Raw genomic sequence first — 13,239 nt, forward strand, 5'->3', positions numbered from 1 at the left:
CCAATTGAAAATAGACCAACTCACTTAACCTCTGGCGAATTCACTTTATTCAAAATTGCATCCTACGAAAGGAAGCTCGAAAAACTCTCAAGATTGACTGGACTCTGGCCCAAAAACGCAGTAACAGAAACCCTAAGGCTTGACCCTGGTCCAGACAACTGACAAACTACCAAAAACCCTAAAAAGCAGAGAAAAAGAACAGGCAACACGAGCAAAAAGAGGGGGTCCCCATTTTAATGGGGCGATGTGTGAAATGGTCACAACAGTATCCTATCCTCTCTTGAGATAAGGAAATCCCTAATGCTGTTTTTAATTGATCAATGGGGGACGACCTCAAGGTTTCGATTGTCAGGTCTTGACTGCAGGATAACTCAGTGATCGATGTGTTTTGCTAGGAGCACAAGGGGACTTACGTTTTGCAACAAGTTGGTCTACTGCGATTCTCGAACTTGGAAATAAAAGCAAAAGGGAAGGGTTTAGGAGACCTAAGGACAAGGATGATAACAGTTGATATAGCGAGTAGACAGATTTCGATAAACCAGTTCTTGTTTTTGGTAGAGACACCCTCACAACTAGACAAGAACGGTGCAAGCTCCAAGGGATGAAGGATTTTCAGACCGGAGACACTCGTTTTAGGCACCCAATTCTGGCGCAGCCTAAGACGAACACTTGCAGTTGAACTAAGCACAGTTTGGGTTCAGACTAACCATGCACGGTGACCTACAATCAGCACAACCCCAATGGTATGAACCAGAAATGCATCAAATACCCCTCCACACTTCACCAATAAAATCCCTGCACTCTAAAATTAACTAGCTGAAAGAAACCATGCAAACAGAATGAAAACAAGATGATAAACACCGAATCAATGTCTATATATTGATTTCAGCTGCCTATTACAACAATTTTTGCAGCATCTCTATGCTATGCCTAAAATCTAACCTATTCTAACTCTAAAATCTCACTACAAAATTCTAACTATCTAACAGTTTAACTGTCTAAAAATCTAACCCTTTACAAGAGAAAGGCCTCTGCCTTTTATAGATTTACAATTTGAACCGGCGGCCAGGATGGACTGCATCCAAGGGTTCTAATTTATCCCACAAAACAAAGCTGCCCATACCCACTTAATTCCTAGTTAAAGCTTCAACCACTATCTCAACTACTGACAACTATTTGGCTTTAATTTAGGTCTATCTGGTAGTTGAACATAACTATCCACAACTAACCTATTTCCCCTCTATTTCAAAATATCTTGCGCGGGACCCACAGACAGTTTTACATTAAAACAAATTCAGTTTTTAGAACTGAATTTCTAGAATTAAATCTAGTTGTGCATTTCTAGGAATGCATGCTTGCTGCATTCTGAATGTTCTTCGGCCCTTTCTGGTCTCGGTGGGGATTTCAACTTGTCATCCAATGGCACGCTTCCCAATGCTTGGTTATGATCTCGCACTCTTGCATCTTCTTCTCCAGCGTCCAATGCCTGGCTCTGATCTTGCGTTAAGTCGTCACTTTAGCTCCTCCCGACGTCGTTTTCCTGCAAACAATCCATTTCACAATTAATCAATTTGAAAAATTAATTAAATTAATTTAACTAGCATTAAATTTAACTTTAAACAATGTTGGACTCCTTCGGAGGAGTTTGGGCTGGAGAAGCTCTTTGTGAGATGTATCTTTTAAATGTTTTCGCTTAGAACGTGAAATCCTGATCTTTAGTCTTGATTCGCCCTGAAAATTCAAACGAGTTAAGTTCAAATGCGCGACCTTATTCTAAACGAACCTCATTCATAAAATTTGACCCTTGGAATTCAAGTGAGAAATTTTGGTCTGTTAAAGAAAATGAGCGAACGTAAACTTGCAAATTAACCTTCAAAATGTCCCCTTCGAGAAAATTCAACCATTTCATAAGGAGCATGCGATATTTTTGTTTAAAAATCTCCCTTTTGTTTTGAATTTCGGCTAATCGAGCCGATTTGCACGATTTCTTCTCTAGTGTCGGGTCATTTGGTTTTACTTGGTACTTTCGACTCATTGACCGGTTTGGCGAGTTTTGGAGACCACCTTTCATCTTTGCTAAAGAGTTACTTTCACGAGTCGTTAAGGTTTTCGGGCCAAATATGTACATTGCGCGATTTGATTTTGTGAAGATTGTCGAGTTATGCAGAGCTTTGTCATTTTCGACATACTAGCCGATTTTGTGAATTTCGGCCTTTGGGGCCAATTTTGCCAATCTCCCCATTTCGGGCCAAATGATTAATATTGCGAAGCTTCAAAAGTTATATCTTTTTCAGCCACTTGGAAGATTTCGCGATTTTCGGTGCTCATGCGACTTTATGGCATAATTTGTAAACTTCAGCTTATTAGATGACTGTGGGAGAAACGTCCATAACCCTTTTCGGCTCACTTGTGGATTTTGCGAGAGTCTCTTTCGCGTTTTCGGCACATAAGGTAAAATGTGGCGGTTTTGAACTCTTCGAAGTTTGACGCCCTTTTACAAATTCCAGGTTTTTAGGCCAAAATGCATGATTTGGTGACTTTTTAAATCTCGTTTTAGATGACTAAAAGGCGTGAACTTGTAATTTTCGGCCTCATGAATATGTTTGCGAGATCTTGACTCCCTTGGATGATTTCGCATTGGAAAGACATCTTGCGAACTTTGAACTCCTTGACCAAGTTCAGCCCAAAAGCCGATTTTGTAAACTTCAAGTTGATTTTCTGGCATTTGGAGGATTTTGCGAGATTTTAGTTTAGGCACAGATCGGCCAAAGCAATTAAAATATGTGGTTTTGATGACTTTCGGCCTTTGAAGGTGATTTGGCATACTTCAAGTTCTCGAGCCAAAAGAGATTTCGTGAGCTTTTGCTTGTATTTCAACCTGATCAATTGATTTTTGCGAATTTCGGCCAGGAGAGCAACTTTGCGAATTTCGACTCTTTCTAACTTTTGGCTATTTGGGCAAAATGGTTATTCTTTTGTTTCGGCCTACAAGGGGAGTTCGCAAGATTATGACCTCCTGATCATTTTTGGCTAATGGATCGAATTCACGATTTTCTCCCTATGTTTTCTCACCCTTTTGCTTCTCACGCGTTTTACAAACCTGAGGATTCTAGGCTAAAATCATATATCGCGTAATTCCTTCTGATCATTTCGGCTTCAAAGAGGATTTTGCGAACTTGGTGAGTTTCGGCCCAAAAGGGGAATTTGCGAGGTTTTGGTTTTCGTCTCCATTTCGACCAAAAGAAGCTATCTGCGCGATTTGGACTCTGGAAAAGTTTTCGGTCAAATGAAGACTTTTGTGCGATTTTCCAACTTCCGTTTTCAGCTTAGAAGATGGTTATTTCAACTTGCATTTCTGCCCATTAGGCTGATCTTGTTAGTCGTTTTCACTTTTTTGGCATTTTGGCTAAGTCTTCCAATTTTGGCTCAAAAGCCTGAAATGCACAATTTTATTCTTGGAATTTTCTTTTGAAAACTGCATAAAGTCATCGAGCTGCTTGGTATGATTCACCGATGGCTCTGGTGACTTGGGCATTGGATGGACTCGGGAAATCACATGGTTCTACGTGGCGATCTTGAAAGCACGATAACAGGAGGAGCCTCTTTCCATCGGGCAACGAGAGGGAGAGTTATCTTCGGGCAGACTACAAAAACTTCGGGGGTCCCCTGAAGCGGGGGTGTGTGTACAAGCACAACAGAAGGAAAGGAGGAAAGGGAGGAAAGGAGGTCCGGAACCACCTCCTGACAAGATAACACTTCAGCATTTCATGATTCAATTGGCTTTGTGCTTGATCAACTGGGGGAGCGCGGGTCCATGGAACATATCTCTAATTGGTTCTCACTAATGGACCAAGGGTGTCATAAAATGACAACACATAACAACATGATACTAGCTCCTAAGGACTTGGGATGATGATTGTAGCCAATTAAAATATAAATTGCTCCTTCAAGAAGTTTGGAGAGCTCCCCAAATGTTAGAAAACACTTTTGAAATTTTCACAATGATCCACACCAATGACTGAGTTCATTGCCATAAATAAAAACCCTACAATACTAGACCTACGCACTCCAAGAATTTTGGAGTTCTCCTAAGCACTCCAATTAGCCTCCGGAAAAACTTGGAAACTAGGCTAACTGTTCACAAATCACTTTTGCTGAAAATAGGGAAATTACAAAATGCAACCTTTTGGCATCAAATAAAGAAAATGTACTAGTTTATATGCATTCTAACTTGCATCTTCTTACCCACAAATATAATGACTAAAGGAAGGGGCAACAAAATTGTTAGACATAGACCCAATCTTCACTTTTTGAGGAGTTACTTTTACTATAAGTGGTACTTAGGTTGCATGTGGTTCTTCAAATCCACCGGAATCCCTAATGTCAATGATGATGATATTAATTTTGATGATGACTCGTATGAGGCTGATTACTATTTGTATTATTTGAATATTGAACAATCAATATTTATCATAGCATTGAAGTTTGAGAATTTGATATTGAATCAGTATATTTTATTTCAAATTTGTAATATTTATGACAATTTTGTTTAGCATATGTATGATGTGGTATTTTGAACTTAGTTCCTATTTTTAGTGTAGAAATATGTAATGTATCTATATATTTATGATTTTCATATGTTATTTGTATGGATGTACCCAGAACATACCCAGCTCAAAAAAAAGGAAAGTATTTGCCATACTACAATACCAAATGCACATACATGACATACCCATACAAAATACCAATTTGGCAACTTAGCAAGTGGATGTCTTGCGTCCTGGATGAATAAATATATGGGATTACACATATGGGCAGCCATTATGTAGTTGTTCCCTTTTCATATATTTCCTAAGTAGCATGTGCTTGATCTTTTTTCATACAACCAGATTAAAAGAAACTTTTCTAAAAAAAGAAAAAAGTGTACTCATTTGTAGTTCCTTGGTAATGTCTTAAAATTTGACACATGAGCCAGGTTTCAATTACCAGAAAAGACAATTAGTGAAATGCAGTGTTCATGGCTGACATATCAGACAGTTCATTTCATTTTAGATATTTAACTAGCATTAGGAGATTCACAACTAACTGGTTCTATTATAATGCAAATAATTCTGGGAACAACTGAAGACCAGTCAACAATATGCAGATTCTCTTACTCCAACTTCAGGATCCTCAATTTCAAGATCTTTACAGAAGACCCTTGCAAACTCCTCTGGATCACTCTCAAGGTTATTCACATCCTGGAAAGCAACCCGTAAACAAAAAAGGTTAAGACATGTAAAGACTACAAATATTTGGTCTATCTATTTAAATAACAATTTAAATGAACTATAACAAAATTTACCCATAAAAACTGATCTTTGATTACAGTCTTGTTCACTCTTATGTCCAGCTTTTGTCAAACATAGCCACAACATGCATATTGAAGTCAAAGTCTTATATTGGAATTTTTGAGAATGTAAATAGCATTACATTTTCTTTCTCTAATTGCATACAATGCACATAATAATAAAATTGCACATGATATAAATTCTATAAAGACAAAAATATGATAATACCAAATTTAGTTGTAAAATAAACCTTAAAAGGCAGCACTTTTTCTCCTGTATTCATTTCCTGTCCTTCAAATGATCGGAACTCTGCTAACTGTGACTGGTATGAACACCGGAGGCAATAAGATAAGATGTCAGTTAGGAAGAGACCATCACAGATGCTGCACTATCCCTAAGTAAGAAAGAATCAAAGCGATGCACAATGCTTTTATTCTAGAACTACTACTACACATGTGCATAAATATTGCCAAATAGAAAAGATCCTGCTGGACAGAATACTTAGTCATAAAACTTGTTTTAATTATAATAAGGGACATGTTCAATGTATAATAAAGAATAAGGGATCTTCCTGAAAGAAAACCCTTGCTATACAAAACAAATCATCATACATAACAAGCTAACAACCATCTTAGTTAGAGGCAATGATATTACAAACAGACCCAACAATATGCTAAAGTAATAATATTTGAATAGCAAACCATGGCACCAGCCATTTCTCTTCAAACAATAAACAAAATGAATATCCTTGATCATCCACTAACCAAGATGTAGAAAATACAAATAAAACTAAAATAACCACGTACTCTAGACATTCTAAAAGATTATGTTCCTAAAAGTATCTCGAGCAGAATCATCTTCACAAAGTTGCATAGATTCAGCTAAAGACTATCACTTGTCAATCTGATATAAAAGTATAAAATAAAATGTGAGTAGAGTATAGAATGATGCAAATAGCTACTTCCAAAAGTGACTACATTTATAAGGTCTCGTAGGAAAAAAAAAAAAAAAATTCCATGAAGCTTCTGCACATTCTTCATTAACACCTCTGCTAACATACAGGCTTTATATTGATGAGCATACCCACAGAAGTGTGTGTAGTTGGCAAGTTCATAAACAAGCAGCTTGATGCCTTCCAGCGCTCTTATTTCAGAAACTATGCGATGAAGTCCAAAGACACACCCTCCACCTTTGATCAGGTTTGGGCAAAGTTGTGGTTTCTTTGTATCTTTTTGGCATCCAAAATACTCTTAACACAAACATTTGGGACCATATCCCCAATTACAAAGTTGCATGTACACAGATAAGGGTAGGATACGGATACGACCATTTTTCAAGACCCCAAATATGGATACAGCAAGATACGACATTCATCCATTAAAAATAATACCCACATATATAACAGAAATGTTTAAATTAATGTGTGTGTGTATTTTAATGAATAAATGTATTGAAAGTTAATTTTAATATTTAATACTTATCAATATAATATTTTATTAAAACTATCAATTAATTTTTATTATAAATTTAATTAAATTATTACAATATTCTCTTATAATATAATAAATTTTTGATATATCTTCCCTCACTAATAAAAGACAAGCTACTAACATTTATATAATATAATTATTTTTATAAAAATTATAACATTTATAAATAAAACTTTACAATTACTACGCAACCTTTATTTTATTTACAAACATTTAAATTAGATTTTTCATATCAAGTGCCTATCCGATTTATATTACATCGGACTCACGCTAATTCGTCGCACAAATTTTACAATGCAATGGTTGAGGCCGACTTGAGACGCAACGGTGTTAAAAAAATTGTAGACAAGGCGGTGTTAAAAGATAGCCCAGAAAAAATGCAGACAAATCTGGCATGGCAAAAACAAAAGCATGTTTTATGAAGACACAAGGGTACGGTATCCACGCCGTCTTGATGTCGTACCGTATCCATATCCATACTTGGTACGATGATACACATGCCAGGCAAGTGGGGGTAGTGTTTCCTACAACTTTGCCCCAAAACAAATACATTTTGATCTCAAGTGTCAGGTAGTATAAAAGGGACCAACTATTGTGATTGCATGAAATTCTACTAAGATTTCATCATTTAGACTTGCGCAAAAATAGGCAGTCCTTATACTGTAATGTACTTACTCTCCCATTCCAAGCCAACCATGCTCACAGTTAGCACAGCAAAGACCAAACTCCACCACCATCACCCCAGCGGTTGGCTCCTCTTCAACCAGCACTCCACTAGATCTCAATGTCATATCATAAGAAAAGATATCAATGCATATTGCCATCAATGTTGACAATATGAGGAAGATAGTGGGCAAACACTTCTACAGATGAAGAAACTTATCTGTTATGAATAACAAGCAGAAATGGACTTAAAAGAAGATATAACTGCCATAACATCATCTTAAAAGAAAGCAACGAATATCTTTCTACCAAGTTTTAATAATGTATGCAATTGCTGCAGCATATAGCCATCAAATTGTATTTAACCCCATTTTATGTCTTACCTATGTTGAAACACAAAGATCCCCATATGTATTAGCACAGTTCCATTAAGAGTTTTATTCACAATTCTCACAGTTCAACATAAACCTCCTATAAATTAACATGGCTTAAACTACTTTTTGTTTGAAACATAAGCTATATTCAGATTATGTATGTAACACCATAAGAAAAGATCTCGATGCATATTGCTAAAAGTGGTTAGATTATGAGAAATTATGCAAACAGTCCTCTGCAAATGTAGAAGCTTATCTGCTATGAAAAGAAAACAAGCATGCTTACATGAAGATTTGACTTCCATAGCATCACCTTAAAAGAAAGGGATGTATATCTTTGATCAAGTTGTAATAAATCTTCCACATTAATGCCGCATATGATCATCAAATTGACTCTTTTTATTTGTGTTTTTTTTTAATTTATATTGCAATTCATTTACAAGTATTCTGCTTTCATACAAGCACCAACAAGAGACCAATACAAGCTTTTTGCAAGCACTATTATGAGACTAATACAAGTTCCTCTCAAGAAAACACGACAGAAACCTACAATGGAAAACCAAGAGTCACAACTTAGAAATCCACCTTTAGATATCATCACACTAAGAGCCAACAATGAAAGACCAAGAGTCACAAATTAGAATTCCACATTATATGTCCCTTTGGGGATTTAAACTTGGCTCCATAATAAGAACCCAACACTTTAATCAATTGAGCACAACCCCTTGGACATCAAAGTGCATTTAAAAAATCAAAACCTATTTAAAATGCATGGCCTGCCATAAAACATGGTCGTCATATCTATTAGCATAGTTCCATTAAGAGTTTTATTCATGATTCTCAAATTCTCAATTCAAGACAAACTTCCTATAAACTCGTCTATTTCCTGCAGTTTGAAGATTTGTTTATCATCCATCTATTTAATATTAGACACTTCAAAAACAACTTGGTTAATGAGTCATATAATTTTACTTTTCTTATCCCCTGGCCCAATTCATTTTACTATTGACATTACATGAATTCACAAATTAAAAAAACTGGATGATTGACTGCTAAAGTTCAAAAAGGCCCTTGATAAAACAAAAGAACCAGCAGTAATTTTCACAATAAGTTGAAATGAGAAAAGCACCTACAACATATAACAAGCACGGTTCAAACTTAAACATGGCATCTATAGCTTACTTGAATTGATTGAACTATAGGTGTTACAAAACTCCCAGGATATTTCAGATCTTTGACAGTTCTTCTTGCAAATACTGCAATCTCGGAATCTGGATCTGTGAAGTATTGGAAACCCAAAACATGCATTAAACTTTGTCTGAATCCATTCAAAACAAATAATTTCAGACATACAGATTGTATCACAACAAAGTAGAAGAAATAAAACTACAAAGAAATATTAAAACTCAAAAATCTAGGAGAATGATAGGTAAATCCACTGCGAGAGTAAGATTTAAATTAAGATTCCCTGTTCAAGCCAGATTACATAATTGTTAAAGCATGTTGAGATGCTTTTACATCCATCACATATGAAGGATACATCACATCTCAAAAAAAAAAATACTTATAGAAGATAGAATTTTTTAATGTGATAAGATCCTTGTCCGTCATCACTTAACAATAGCGTTGTACATCATTCATAGAATCTGCAAAAAGATGTATCCTCTTGTCTGAATAAGCCAACACATACACAGACTAGTTTGAAGTAAGAGGAAGTCTTGGCTTGATAATATAATACGAAATTTATTTAGGATTATTAATCATATCAATAACAACTCATGGCATGAGCCAAGTTATATTGTGAGATACAACTTGTACCACTTGCACCAACTTATAAGTAATTGTGTGTCTTGTATTGTAATTGAAGACTACTGTGTGTAATTACGATAAAGGACTTTTAGGATTGCAGCAAACAACACAGATAGGTAAGGGAATCTGTTTTGGTTTGTGTTGTGAGGTATTCACACATCGCCCCATTGCAAATGGGGACCCCCACTTTTTTCTACTTTCCTGGGTAGTGTTAGAATCCTTAGCTATTAGCCTTTTCATTGGAGAGGTATAGATGGTCAAGAAGCTAGGAGTCAGGTAGATAGCCTTGTGTGAGGTGTGAAGTGAAGAGTTGTGAGATGAGTAAGTGGTTGTCAGCTCGATTGCTCAAGGTCTGCAGTAGCAAAACGCTAGAAAGGAGAGGTCAAGTGATGTCAAATTGAGCATAGCAGGTAAGGAAGGTCAGTTGCAGGTTGAAAGGGCAAAATTTGACTAAGTACATGAAGATTTCCTTTGCTCCCTCTCAAGAGCGAATACGTCTTCAAGTGCTCATTCATACGTCTTCCTGTGCTCTTCCCTCGGAGCGAATTTACCTCAAGACCTTTGAATGAGCATGATTCAATGTATTTGAATTGTCAAAATAGATAAAAGATGAGCAAGACTTAAATTGAAGGCTACTACAAATGCTCTTTGATAGGAGCGAAATTCCTTTTTAGGCCTTCCATGAGGTGAGTTTGACAGGTTTCCATGAATGAATGTTTGAAAGACCTAAGGTTTGAGACTTGAGTCGATGAAGCTAAGAAATGTGATTAAGAGCGAGTTTAGTGTTTATTTACTTCAAGTGCATTAGCTTTGGAGCAAACTTCAAGTGCATGAACTTTGGAGCGAATTTGCCTCATTTAACCAAGATAAGATATGAAACTGCTTATAGATCATTGTCTTGAGCCAATTTGATGTCTTCATATGGTTAGAAAAGAACAATTTTGAGTTTAAGATGATGAAAGTCAAGTTTGAGGGTCACTTCAAGTGCATGAACTTTGGAGCGAACTTCATGTGCATCCACTTTGGAGCGAACTTCATGTGCATCCACTTTGGAGCGAACTTCAAATGCATGAGGTTTGGAGCAAACTTCAAGAGCATGGGTCATGGAGCGAATTTCACTTCAAGTGCTCCTTCTTTGGAGCGAATTTACCCCTAAAGCCTTGAATGAGTGTGATTTAGTGCATCTGAATTGTCATTAGTGAGCAAGACTTCGTTTTGGAAAACAACTTCAAGTGCTCCTTCTTTGGAGCGACTTCAACTTCAAGTGCTCCTTCATGAGAGCGGATTTTCTTTAAATGCTCTTATCAAACCTGCAAATCACATAAAATCAGAAATCATATCAAATTAAGAGATTATAGAGACTATATGTCATGTGTGTTTGATACTCATTTGTTTCTTTTGCAGGAGATGAAGAAAGAAATCAAGGGGATCACGTTGGAGGAGGATCAAAACAAGTGTCCTAAGGAGGAAATTTCAATGTCAAGGTCAAGAAGATGTCCTCAAAAGGAAAACCTCATCAGCAAATACAAAAACATCAAGGATGGTGATTGCAAAGCAAAAGGAGGAAGATTGTAAGATCAACACCACCATGCAAAGGAGAAAACTTCATTTACAAGCACGAGAATGCCCAAGAGGAATCTCAACTCTCCCCGCATCATGGATACATGAAGAGATCAAAGGAGTGCGAAGGAGAAGTTATACAATCACCCCAAGACAAGCAAGCGAGGATGGAGGAATGACTCAACTACATCAATGCTTCCCATCACCACTACTTTGAGAGAGCTTGAAATATTGAGTATCAAGAGATATCTCTCAACGTACCTTCATGATGACGAATCAAGTCCACAAGTGCAAAGTCAAGATGGCATCCCAGTCACTATCTCCACCAATCAAAGAAATTCCACATCAACAAGTCCAGATTCAATGAACCAAGCTCATCATATGAAGGCACAAACTTCGAGGCACCTACCCCTATAGTCTATTGATCAAATATTTCAGAGATGACATGTCAAAATGTTGTAATTATTTCATTGACCAGAATAGAGTTTGTTGTAACAAACCTTAATTAGGTTTTCATTGTAAAATCGCGGCCGTTGATCTCAAATTGATCTGAGCCATTGAATTGTATTGAGAGAATTATAAAAGACTCAAGCTCTTCATTTGTAAAGGTTAATAGATAGTTTAGAAGTAGTGAATAGGAAGTTAATAGCAAATAATAGATAGCAGGTAAAGTAGATTAGGAGAAGGCAAAGATTGTTGCCAAACCTTGTTAAGAAGAGCAATTGATTTCATTGAAGTTATGGTGAATTTGATTTGTTACTTCAACAACTTACATGGTCCTTACTTCTCAATTTACTTTCATGATAATTAGATGGAATGGAAGAATTTGTTGAATGCATTTGCGTGGAATCCGTTTAGTCCATACCACTAGCCTCTTGCTAATTGTAAGTGTGCCTTGTGTGGTCAACTAGAATGATATGAGCTTAACTTCGAATTGTTATACAACCATTGTTTATGCACTAACCTAAATGGTAATCAATGTTTGATGGTAATGATTTGAACATCTTTGAATTATCCCTTAGAAGATTGCATTGAGCTTGTGTCAAATTGTTTAAGTTAATGGTGAGACCTCACCCAGTAGGATTCCATCGAATCATTCACTCATTCTCTTGCATTCTTAGGATTAGAATAAACTCCCTAAACCCTATGCCTTTTGCTCTTTCTTTATTTTCCCAACAAGTAGTTAGGATTTAAGTTCCAAAGATTCAAGCATTCAACAATTCAACCTAAGTCCCTTTGTGATCCCAACATAATCATATCAAACCATTGAGCTCATCCACACGTCGTGACCCGACATTTATAAACCTTGGAGTTGTCTCAAGTGATCCTTAAGTGAATCTTCAGCATTTGAGAAACTTTGTTCAAGAAAGGATAAGATACTTTTGGGTATTTTATTTTGTGTTTGCATGTGCATAAAAAACACATCAACAGTTTGAAGTGTGCATTCTCAAAGCATTTTTCTCAAGCAGAGTATGCTTTCAAAAGATTTTATGTTTTGGTAAATTCCTTTGGATTTCAAAAGGTTAAAACTCATTTAGAATTGGAAAACACTTGTGTACCAGTATTCCCCAAGGTCTAGGCACCTATACCAGATGTCTAGTACGAATCAAGAACAAGAGGAGGACAAAACATCCTATTGCTCCCCTCTTGTGACACCCTAGGAAACCAGGACAACCAAGATAAGGTTCCCCCACTCCTCTTTTTACCAACACATACCCAAGATGACCAAGGGAAAGCATTATTTATATACCAATGTTCCCTGAGCTCTAGACCATCTTAGATTTCCAAAATATTTTAAGGACAAGGGGAGGACAGGACGTCTTCCAACTCTCCCTTCATTCACCTCAATAACATTGTCAAGAAAGCCAAGGGGCATCCCCCACTACCACCTCCTGCCACCCAATCCCTTGTTTTTAGCAACAAATGGGGATGCCTTGGCATCTAAAAGACAATCAAGGATGTCAAGGCATCCCCAATGTTGTCCTCACTACCAATGAATGCAATAAAAAAATA

General features: G+C 36.6%; 1 protein-coding gene across 3 annotated transcripts in view; it reads right to left on the minus strand.

Annotated features, from left to right (window-relative positions):
- LOC131044330 (chromatin structure-remodeling complex protein BSH) overlaps positions 1-13,239 on the minus strand; it is a 183,138-nt gene that overhangs the window by 103,162 nt on the left and 66,737 nt on the right. For 2 of the 3 annotated variants that reach the window (XM_057977636.2, XM_057977644.2), the window contains exons 3-6: positions 9,040-9,134; positions 5,581-5,652; positions 5,345-5,392; positions 5,157-5,240 (exon numbers count right to left, since the gene is read on the minus strand). In XM_057977636.2, the coding sequence (XP_057833619.1) occupies positions 5,157-5,240; positions 5,345-5,392; positions 5,581-5,652; positions 9,040-9,134 (299 nt within the window). The remainder of the gene's footprint in view (positions 1-5,156; positions 5,241-5,344; positions 5,393-5,580; positions 5,653-9,039; positions 9,135-13,239) is intronic. The other variant, XM_057977650.2, reaches the window with a different exon arrangement.

Source organism: Cryptomeria japonica, chromosome 6 (genome assembly GCF_030272615.1).
Source record: "Cryptomeria japonica chromosome 6, Sugi_1.0, whole genome shotgun sequence".
Taxonomy (NCBI): domain Eukaryota; kingdom Viridiplantae; phylum Streptophyta; class Pinopsida; order Cupressales; family Cupressaceae; genus Cryptomeria; species Cryptomeria japonica.